At 42.4% G+C, this 11,602-nt stretch overlaps 2 protein-coding genes across 3 annotated transcripts in view; one reads left to right on the top strand and one right to left on the bottom strand.

Annotated features, from left to right (window-relative positions):
* Positions 1-4,160, top strand: part of CRBN (cereblon) — a 31,080-nt gene extending 26,920 nt beyond the window's left edge. For both annotated transcript variants that reach the window (XM_049826068.1, XM_049826067.1), the window contains exons 12-13: positions 945-1,096; positions 2,158-4,160. The gene's annotated coding sequence lies outside the window, so the exon portion shown is untranslated. The remainder of the gene's footprint in view (positions 1-944; positions 1,097-2,157) is intronic.
* Positions 4,161-4,751: 591 nt separating this feature from the next.
* Positions 4,752-10,279, bottom strand: TRNT1 (tRNA nucleotidyl transferase 1). The gene is made up of 8 exons (XM_049826069.1): positions 10,191-10,279; positions 9,895-10,042; positions 8,397-8,590; positions 7,750-7,888; positions 7,372-7,498; positions 6,944-7,137; positions 6,506-6,756; positions 4,752-5,202 (listed from the first exon to the last, which is right to left on the bottom strand). Exons 2-8 carry the CDS (start codon positions 10,040-10,042, stop codon positions 4,954-4,956), a joined length of 1,302 nt encoding a protein of 433 aa, XP_049682026.1. The 5' UTR covers positions 10,191-10,279; the 3' UTR covers positions 4,752-4,953.
* Positions 10,280-11,602: the final 1,323 nt, after the last annotated feature.

Raw genomic sequence — 11,602 nt, 5'->3', positions numbered from 1 at the left:
GCCGGTCATGCTCCACAGTGGTCTGTAGGATTTGTTGACGTATTGAGACTTGTAAGAAAGGTCACTCACCTGAACAAAAGCCTTGGTAGAACACTGGGTGCCTGAAGACGTTGTCCCTGATGGGACCGAATCCACAGAGAAATTATAACAACGGCTCTGAAATGGAAGCATGTTAGATGACTCCCTTAATCTGAGCGCTCTCCTAGAGAAGGTAAATAGAACTTCTAGAGTACTTAGAGGACAAACTTCATCTGCCTCTGAGTACCGTGCCCCTGTCTCCATAGGGACACAGTTTGAGTTTGATGCTCTGTATACTTTTTTTCCCCACCCACTGATGCCCCCGGTTCCTTGTGTAGAGGAGCAGAAGGGTGGTACTGCCATCAAAAAGTACTTGAACCCAAATCCCTCGAGAGTCTCATTGAAGTTAATGAGCCGTTTATGGCTGTCCCATATGGGGAAGTAAAATAAGGATAATAATCCTGCTTTCATGTTCAGCCAGATGAATTCCCCCGTACAACTTGTATTTATTGCATGAGCTGTAGATGCAGGAGGCATCGCTCTCCCCAGTCTGAACTGAGACAAGGTCTAGGAGGGGGGTGAGGCATACACTTCCCAGACGGGCACGAGTCAGAAATGCTTGGGAAGTAAAGAATAGTTCCTGCGTGTGCTAGCGATGGTTCTGGATGTGAACCTGCTCTGCTCTGTCACTGTGCGCTTTGGGACCATGGTGCAGTGCCCGGCCAGCCCCAGCCACGTGTGTGGGACGGGGTTACAATCTGCTTAGAGACCCCCAGGGCAGCAGAAAGCCCTTCCCGCGGGAGCAGGGACACTGAGGCAAAGAAAAATGGAACAATGTTTTGTGGCTCGCAGCCATCCATTTGGGATCCCAAGGGTGGCATGATGCTTTCCTGACTTTTTCCAGTTGCTGCTTTTTTTTTTTTAAGCTGGCTGGGTGAAGCACACTTCATGGAGTCAAAGAGCAGGCACGGCTGCTGGTCCTGCCGGAGTGGGCTGCTGACCACGGCTTCACTGCTCACCTGGACCTGCCAGGTGAAAGAGTCCCAAAAGTGCTGCGGTTGTTCAAGTGCCACGTGAGGTAGAGTCTTATTTTATTTTCATTGACAAAATGACTAGCCAAAAGTAAACACAAAGGAGGGAGAAGCAGAGCAAGCAGGCCCGTCCAAGGGCAGCAGCGGCTCCTAAACTTTATATATATATATATATATAAAAATATTATATATATTAGATGTTTATTATTATATTTTTTCTGTATGTATATAAGCATGTGTGTACACACACACACAAAAACATATAGATGTGTGTGTGTGTGTGTATATACATATATATATGCACTCTATCTGTGGCTCCTAAACTTTATTTTTTTATATATAAAAATAAATAAAACTATAATGGATTATAATAAAGTAAAGTATATATTATAGTATATAGTAAAGTATATATTATTAATATAGATGATAATAAAGAATATACATTATCTATATAAATAGTATATCTAACATATATATTTATGTATATATAAATCCATGGCTCCTAAACTTTTAATGTGCGTGTATATATATATATATAAAATATCTACTATAATAAATATGTAATATATACAAATTTATATAAATTTGTTATTTATATTTTACTACATATTATTTAATATTGATTATATGTTTTTATATATAATGTTTATATATTTCATATGCATACATATGTATATTATTTATCATAGCATCTTTTATTTATTCATATGCAGTTGAGGAGCCATTGATAGATAGGTATAGTCATATATATATGTATGTATGTATGTGTATAAACCCCTGCCCTGAATCGCAGGGCCCAGCAAAGGCCAGTGAGGCCAGGCAGCGGGCACAGCTCCTGCGGCTCCCTCCACGCAGCGCCAAGGTCTGGGGGCACTTGGGGTTATTTTGTTTTCCTCTTCTTCCCTTTGCTTCAGGCCCAAGGTTTATGGGCTCTGCGGGGAGAATTAGCCGTGCCCTTTCCCCTGAAAAGGCACCCAAGCCAATCTGGCCTTTTAATCATTTTTACAGACCATTACATCTTGAGAGAATGGTAAAACCCTTCATTAATCCTCAGAAGCCATCTGCGAGGGAAAGCAGTTTGTATTATTTACCATTTTGCCCTTCACAGGCGGTTCCCTCCCAGGGCGATGATGAGGACGGGCACGCGTGGAGGGGACGGTGCCTGGGACTCCCCCGAATCCACGGGCTTTGCTCTGCAGAGGGGCTGCATTCCCCTCCTGCTGCTCTGGGCTCCAATTTGAACGAGAACTAGCTTCACCTGCAGGAAAAAGAGTTTGGTTCATTATTCTTTGCAAACTTTTGGGATACATCCCCCTCCAAGGAGAAGGCGGCGAATGGGAAGTGTTGGTCTTTTGCTCTTTTTCCAAGAAACCCAAAGAGTGATGGCCTTAACATCGATACTGGCAGCCGGTTCTGGAAAGGGCTGTCACACTGGGGAGCCAGGAACAGCTACCAACCAGCAAAGCCACGCAGGTTTTTCTGATGTGTATCTTCTTTAATTAAAACACGTTGCCAATGTGAAGTAATCCATTGGAGAAGAGTACTTTACTGGACGATATATGTATCAGACTGCTTCATCTCTTATCATCTCCCAGTCTGATGTTTAAAGAGTTCATACTCTGTAAGTTTATTCAAACACATCATTTTTCCAGAACTCAACCTGGTACTGCTTGCTTAAAATATGCTATTATTTTGATTTAATGCAGTTTCATTTTACTAGGGTTTAATTTCTTTGGAATATAGTAAAACAGAGATGCTCAACAGATCAGCTAGAAACCTCGAGCATAACATGATTTTTAAATGAGCTATTTGAACAAATGTGCTAACTACACTGAATTCAAAGCAGGACTGTTTAATTAAGATGCTTTCAGAATAATCTGTGCTGTTTTTCAGAAGTGCTGGAGACTGTAAGAGTTTCAAGCTTGTGTCCTTAAAAATCCTCCCTCCAAGTGGAGTTCTCGACCCCGACAACAATTTTGGGTAACAAAAAGTGTAGTTGCTATTATTTTACCGCCTCCACAGACATTGCCTGGAAAGATGCACTTTTGTGAAGTGCTCTTTACAAGAGTCTACTATAGTACTAAATTTTATTACTTGTCTCCCTCCCAAGATTTCAGTAGTTCAATAAACTGAGCAAGGAGGCTTCAATTTAATTATGTAATTAAATCAAACACCATCATGTTCCTAGGAGCTTTCCCTTATTAACAGAGAAAAAACCAGCACTTTTTTTCTTCCCTTGCTGTCTTCCTCAAGTTCCTAAGTACGTTCAGAATGATTTATTTTAAGTAACAGACTTCCTAGTGAAAAAAAAAAAAAAAAAAAGCAGCTAGGAAGTTAGCTATATGAAAGCATAAAATGCCGATTTTTTGTGGCACTGCTCTAGCATTGCTGCCATCTAGTGTTGCAAAATGATATCTGAGGAAAATGAAACCCAAACCATTTTATTAGTTACCATGGTTGTGTAGAAAAACTTAAACCTGCAATAAAATTTATATACACAAGAGATGCTCTTGGTTAGAGCCATTCCTTTGTTGTTTGTTTTGTTGTTTGTTTTTTTTTAAAGCACACCAAAAACCACCAGGGCTGTTAATACATGTTCGTTAAGGCCAGCCAGAACAGCACTGCTTCAAAACCCAATCTTCTACAGCAGCAGTTGATGGCTACCGTACAAAGAGAATCCCCTTTACTTCTCATACTTTCCAAAATGTTATTAATTTTGAAAGGGCAAATGATTTAGAATTTCCTTTTGAACTGCATTCAGAGTGCATTTTTAATGTAGATCTGTTCAGACAGAAGAAATGTATGGATAATTAACACAGAAGCAACACAGGGAAGAATCTGGTGTGATAGCAGTAGGGATGTTGGACTTCTTCCCAAAATAATCCTCCTGCTTTAAACAGAATGCTGGCACATCAGAGAGGTGAGTGCCTCTGGCTCTCACTGCTGCGAGTTTACAGGAAAAGATGCGTGGAGAGTTACTGAAGGCAATGGCAATTTCTCTAATTTAGTGTTAGTACTCTGAAGGTGATGGAGCTACAGGACTTAGCTCAGGTTCACACTGTTTAGGCACACCAACACCATCACCTGAATTCTATTTGTACCTCCTCCCTTGGACAAAAAAAAAAAAAAAAAGGAATCAAGAGGCAACTACCAGACACTGCAGGGGGGAAAGGCAGGGACCCTGGCTCTGCCTCCCCCTCTACTATTAATAGTATGTTTCACACAGGAAGTTGTAAACATACTGTAGAACCCCTTCACCAGTATTCTATGGATTTAGTTACTCAGTGATAAGTTACTGAAAAACTACTGAAGAGACAAGAAGTTCATGATACTGACTCAGCTAAGTCATCCTTTTAGTCTAAAACTGATTCTGGAATTATGGAAGATAAAAATCTTTATAGAAAAAAAGACTTGTTTTACATGGTAAGGCTCTTTGGGAACTGCTGGAGTGAGTATTTCAATCTGGTACCTAGCTTTAACTACAAAAAGAGTTAGAGCTCATTATTTCTAGACACTTTGTCACTCTCCTAGGCACAGAAAACACCCGTGATTTTATCTAGAAGATAAAACCACTTTTTTTTTCTTTTTGATATAGCAAAGTCAGAATGAGAAAAATCCTGGTGTCACCTCAAATTACCCAGAGTCAAGATAAAGTAGTTAAATATTTATCATTAGAATTCAACAAAAAGAGGTAGACTGTGGAATTTGGCAAATACCATTTTACATTGCTACAAAATTAAACTTCTCCTTGCAGAAATTACAAATTAGTAACAGAACTGTGCTGTCTGAAGATCTTAAATATGACAAATGCTATATTGGCTGTGACAACACTGACAAGAGTATTTACTGGTATCTCAGTTACACTTAGAACAGGGCACAAACAGTTCTCTACTATTATTCAATTTTACAACTTCTTCAGGCAACTTAACAGTTCTTCTTTATCCATGTGGTATCCGCTCTTCTTCCATTCATCCCGTAGCTGCTGTAATGCTGTTCCAATGTCTTTTCCAGAAGACACACCCATTTTTCTTAAATCATGGCCACTAACAGGAAAAGAAGGAACAGTCCATTGCTGCATTTCTCTTAAAAGATGTTCTTCTCCTTGGTATTTTAGAAGCTCACAGATCTTGGCATTTGTATTAGCTTCCCTAGACTAAAAGAAAAGAAGAAAAGAGGATTCACTATGAAACAGTAGAAAACAGCTCAAACTGTGCTCAGCATTGCGTTATTCCCATGACATCTTATTAGGCAACATCTGGACAACAAGTTGGAGCTCTGAAAGTGAGGATCTCTTCTGCCTCACAAGTTTTAAAACTCAGTCCTAACTTAGAGGCTCTGCGTGATCCTTGGGGACTTCTTGAATTCCAGGTAATAGCCGTAACCATTATCTTCAACCTCCACACTGGAGAGGAACTATTACCTTTCCCGTGAGAGACAGGCCTCACTGCAGAGACTGCTGTCTCTCGCCTTCAGTCTCGGGTACTGCAATAAAAGTGCAGAACTTCAGCTGAAAATTACTTGAACTTTGCTGTGGAAGAACGTCACAGTTTGCCTACTTAACAGTACGCCTCACGAAGAACACATACCGATGCTCCAGGAATTGCACCGGCTTTCAATACGCAATTCAAGGAGCTGAATTTCACAGAAAAGAGCTGGAGTCTCTTGAGGTCCAGATCCTGTCTCATGTTTTAATGCAGAAGGGGAGATCAGCTGGGACAGTAGAGAAAACTGTCAGTCCCTAGGTATGTTCACAGGAAACTTCTGTTTCAGATGATTGAATATGACATTTTTCAGCCTGACTGAAAGGTAGGCTTTTAAATACAGTCAAAAAATTGCTATGGAACACAAGGTGCTCAGAACTGCTAAAAACACAGTGGGGTTTTTAGTTTGTTTAAAATAATGTCTTAATTTAAAGCCTCAGCATTTTGGGTGGCAAAGAAAAAAAGCTTTTGAACCCAAGTAGAAATGTCTGCTATTTATCCTCTTGCAAAACTGAACTCTACTAAAAGAAAAGAATCTTTTTACAGTGAAGTTTCTACTTGATGTTGCAGAGACATGCCAGGATGTTTACAATAGCTCTTGTTAATTTCTGGTCCCCTCTCCAGAGGAAAAACAAAGGGGAAAAGCAAACAAACCAACTCACCCCACCTAACTGGTATCGATAACACAGAAAGATATTCTTCCAGTTACTGTGATGATATTAAACGGGGAGCAATCCAAATTTGGCTAATACTTTTTGTCAGTACGTCCCATCTTTCTGATGAAAATATCATAGTCTTTAACACCCTGGTAAAAATTTGCCCAAGATCAATAAACAAGCCTGCCAATGAAATGGCTCTTACTTGACTCTTTAAGGCCCTTTCTTTCCACTAGGCATCGTCATCCCTGCTACTCTGTAAAACTGGAAATTCCATTCACTGTGAAAAACAAAGTAAAGCAATATGAAATACACTTACATCCATTATGAAGTCCTGATAGGGTCTAAGTGGTTCTGGACCCGTAGCTTTGGTTAACTCTTGCCGGTGCTTCACTAAAAAAAGGCCAAGGTTTTTTTCTTCTTTTGATATTTTCAGCCTCAGATCAAGGTTTGTGACATCATCCTTCACCTTGAACAATGATGTCAGAACAGTCATCGGTTTTGGACACAGATTTTGAATACTTTTAGTGACTCTGTCAAATTCCTCTAAATTTCCATCAAGTGGTAGTCCTAAAGGAATACACACAAAAAACAGTGCAAGGAAGAGTGTTAACAAGAAATGTGGATGTTAACACAGGGAAAAAAATAAAAATCTGATTTCTTTCTGGATAAAAACAACTTTTATCTCACTTTGCCATGCTGCAGTTCTGTTTGTATATGATATAGGAGTAGGAAATATATCTTCATTTCACTTTACCTATATATTGGGCAATATCCAGCTCGTACATAAGTCGAACCAAATGATTTACATGGTTTCCAAGAAGAATTTTTTTCAGTTCCACCCAAATCCTTTCTCCTGATATTCCAGCCAAACCTTTGGCATTTTCTTTAATTGCTTGCAGTGTACTAGGTTCATGATCACCAGGCTTTTCTGCGATTCTTCCATAAAACCTGCCCAAATAAAATCTCTGTATGTTAGACTGAGAACAGTTATTCCATTTATTACTGCTATTCAGATAATCAATGTCATGACAGTGTTAAATATTCTAATTTATAATACTAGAGGAAACTTAACAAGATGACAATTACAACACTTTTTATGTCACTGATCTCTTTTTGCATGTTTCTGAAACCTTCTACAATGCTTACTTCATTTCTTTATCTAGGAAAGGCAAAACCTAGTACCTGAAATATCTTAGGATTCGTAAATAATCTTCTTGTATTCTCTCACTTGCCTTTCCTACAAATCTAATTTTCTTGTTTTTCAAGTCTTCATATCCATTAAAAAAATCATACAGCATCCCATCCAAACCTAGAAAAGGAAAAAAAAAAAAAAAAAAAAGAATTTACAAACATGACTGGCACGATTAAACACCCTCATCTGAAAATACAGAGGACAAGTTGTGTGATTCGACCTGGTTTGCCAGATCATCCTACATACTTGTACAGACCTTTCAGCTGATAGCAGTACAAACAAACAAAATTGAAACAGACTGAGATAATTTGGTGGCTTATTTAAGAAATCAGTGTTTCATCTAAATATTTGCTTTTGAAAGAATTTACCTAAAAACATGGAATTGACAGTCAGATCCCTCCTTTCAGCATCCTTTTCCCAGTCAGTGGTGAATTCAACCTCTGCATGTCGTCCATCGGTGACAACATCTATTCTAAGAGTAGTAATTTCAAAATTCTGTTCATGGAGCTGAAAATCCCACAGACATTGTTACTTCAACACAATCATGTTTTCTTAAAGAGCAGACAATCAAGAAATACAAACACTTGAAAACAATCCTTGCATTATTCATTTTCTAGATAGCCTGCAGAAATCTTCCTGCAGAAGATGGAATAAGAGGCAGAGGAACAAGCAAGGCAGAGGAAGCAAGACTTGTGAAATCAGGAGCAAGAAACACTAGGATCAGCTTCCCCACATTACCTGAACATGTGGGCGGCCTACATTATCTTTTCTAGTGATGACACAGCAGCACAAATGGGTTATACAGAGGCAACATACATAAAAATATAGTAATTAATTGAATTCTACAAGCAAGAGTAATAAAAAAATAAATCACTCCATACTTTAAAGCAGGGTCTCATTTAAACTCTTACTGCAATACTTGAACAAAGAAGGAGCATACTACCAGTTTTCTATTGGTTATGCCGCACATTCACAGGTACAGTTAGAAAAAATCCCAGTTAAATCATAAACTAACCCTGGCAGTAATGGTTCCATGTTTTTCTCCTTTGTTATTGATCAGACGAACACCAGCAGATGTGAACATTTCCTTCATCTCTGCTGGTGTAGCCGTAGTGGCAAAATCTATATCTTGTGGTGTCATTCCACTCAGTAAATCCCTCACAGCACCTCCTGCTATTCTCAGCTCATAGTTCTTCTTCTCAAACAATTCTAGGAAGGAAAGGAAAACCATAAAGCACTCTCTCAAATAAAAACCATAGCACTCTGTCAGCTATAACCTACCTTTTCACAAATTAAGATCATAGATGTGGGAATACGTACTCAAATATGCAGTAAGCAGCAAGTATGTACGTACCTCACACCTTAATGTAAAAATGCACAAATTAGGTACACAGCTGAGCACCCACATGCATTTTCCCAGGCATTTTTGATACGTTTTTCGGGGGCATTTCTGATAACCTAAACACTAACAGGTTGCTAATTGATACTGGGGGACTCTGGGCTGTGGAACATTTTCAGCAGTTAGCAGCCGATAAGGGAAAAGCACTTAGTTTACTTATGGCAGAGTACAGTGAACGGGGACTCCCAATTTCTTCAGGCGCAATACCCCACAACAGCTGATAAAAACTGAGCTCTGCCACGTCCTTTGAGTCATTTTGAAGTTACACTGTGTCCTGGTTTTGGCTGGGATAGAGTTAATTTTCTTTCCAGTAGCTGGTACAGTGCTGTGTTTTGGGTTCACTATGAGAAGAATGTTGATAACATGCTGATGTTTTCAGTTGTTGCTAAGTAGTGTTTATACTAAGCCAAGAATTTTTCAGCTTCTCATGCCCAGCCAGCAAGAAGGCCGGAGGGGCACAAGAAGCTGGGAGGAGACACAGCCAGGGCACCTGACCCAAACTGGCCAAAGGAATATTCCATACCATATGGCATCATGCCCAGAATATAAACTGGGGGGAGTGGGGCTGGGGGGATCGCTGCTTGGGAACTGACTGGGTGTCAGCTGGTGGGTGGTGAGCAATTGCATTGTACATTGCACTTGTATATTCCAATCCTTTTATTATTATTACTATTATTGTCATTTTATCATTGATGTTATTATTAGTTTCTTCGTTTCTGTTCTGTTAAACCTTTCTTACCTCAACCCACGAGTTTTACTTCTTTTCCCAATTCTCTCCCCCATCCCACTGGGTGTGGGGGCAAGTGAGCGTGCATCCTCGTGGTACTTAGCAGCCGGCTGGGGTTAAACTAGAGCTGAAGAGCAGCACCCACCTCCCAGAACACAACAGCTACCCAGGCCGCCCTTCAGCACCCACCACGGGCCCACAAAAGCCCCTCTCCCGTCTCCCCGCTAAGGGGAATCAGGGGCTGAACCTACAAGCAGTGAGAGGACGCAAAGTGCAAAGCCTGCGTTCCCCGCCCGGCCTCCCCAGGACGGCATTTTGGTCCTCCTCGGGCGGGGGGACGCTGCTCAGGCCCACCCCCCCCCCCACCCGGGGCCCGGCCGCACTCACCTGCCACGCTGCGAAGCCCCGGCGTGAAGAGAGCCTGGAACTGAGGGGACTGCAGCTTCATGGCGCCCGGCGCTCGGTGCCTCAGCCGAAGCGGCGGGAACAGCCGCAGCCCGGCCCTGCAGGGCAGAACCAACACCTCAGCCCACATCTAGGGAGAAACAACGACACGACGCGTCAACCGGGCCGGGCCTCGGCCTCCTCCCTCCCCTCACCGCACGGAGAGACCCCTCCACCACCACCACCACTACCACCAACCACCTCCCGTTCCCCCCGCAGGCACAGCGTCCCGCACCCACCCACGGGGCTCCCGGCTAGGCCCCCCAGCAGCCGCCGGCTCCTGCCGCCCGAACTCGCCCCGGCGCCGCCCGATGAGCTCAGCGGCGCGACGCGGCCCGGCCCGGCCCGCCCCGCCTCGGCGGGAAGCGCGGGGCGGGCGCCGCTGAGGGGAGGAGGAGGCGGGCGGCGGGCCCCGCTGAGGGGAGGGAAGGTCCGGGGGGGTTTGGTGGGGTCCGTCAGGCAGGCAGACCTCGGCCGAAATGGCGCTGGGAGGGTTGGGTGGTGTTTGTCCCGGCAGAAAGTGGGGCTATAGGTAATGGAGTTATAGGAAGGGTAAGAAGGCTAATGACTTACATTCATTAACAACCTGGACTGCAAGGACAGAGAAGCCTGTTAAATATGCGGGTGACACTAGCTGGGAGAGGTGAGTGCTTTGGAGGCTAAGACTAGAATTAAAAAAAGTTCTTGGGAAACGGTTGGAAATTGGGTGCAGTTCAATATGGACAAGCTCTCAACTGCATTTAGGCATTATCAGCAGTAAATTACTAGCTAAAAATAATCAGTTATCAACCGATTAGGTGTCTGTTCCGAAGAAAAGGATCTGGGGTTTTGGAGGGTCCTAAACTGAGGAGAAAGAAACAATGCCAGGCACTTGTGAAAAAGGCACCCCAGGCCACCGAACAGCGAGTGTCCTCTGCAAGACACGTGAAGTAATCCTTCCCCTCTGCACAGCGCTGATAAAGCCTCCGCTCACACACACCGCGTCCAGCTCAGATACTGCACTTCAGCAAGCCATGGAGCAGATGAAAAGAAGGCAGTACACAGCAAAGGATACTACCAGAGCCTGAAAAGTACCAGTGAGGAAACGATTTAAGGGAAGACTTGTGCAGAAATGTAACATGTTAAGGCTTCCACATGCTCTCCAAGTCCTTTGGGCTGGCACTACAAGATAACGAGAAGTAAAATTCAGGTTAGATATCAGGGAAAGATTTCAGTGTTGGATAGGGAGGCAGTGGAGCAGGCGCCCAAGGACTGAAAGAAACTGTCACCAGGCATCTATAGACAAACATCAACCAGGGATGACAGTTGTAATCTAAACCCTGCCATCAGGCACAGAGATAAATTAGGTGACTTCCTAAGGTCTGGCCAGCCCACGTGTCTCTGAATAAACAGCTGATTACTGGTTAGAGAGTTTGGATTTGATTTTCTAGGGGAAGAACAAATTGGGGTATCAGCAGTGGTCTGTCGGTAGCTTGCTATAGGTTATTTCTTTGCAGTCAGTCATTAAACCTTTCTGCTCTTGGAAAAGTTATTAGAGAATTATCAGACTATGGTATAGAATTAACCCTCAAATAAATAAAGTAGAACCATTTCTGGGCTAAACTGTGTGCTCGTATGGAGCCTTCCATCCTGTGGTTAAATCTGTAGTTCC

Source organism: Accipiter gentilis, chromosome 23, assembly GCF_929443795.1.
Source record: "Accipiter gentilis chromosome 23, bAccGen1.1, whole genome shotgun sequence".
Classification (NCBI taxonomy): domain Eukaryota; kingdom Metazoa; phylum Chordata; class Aves; order Accipitriformes; family Accipitridae; genus Astur; species Astur gentilis.
This window is presented reverse-complemented; position numbering and strand designations above follow the sequence as displayed.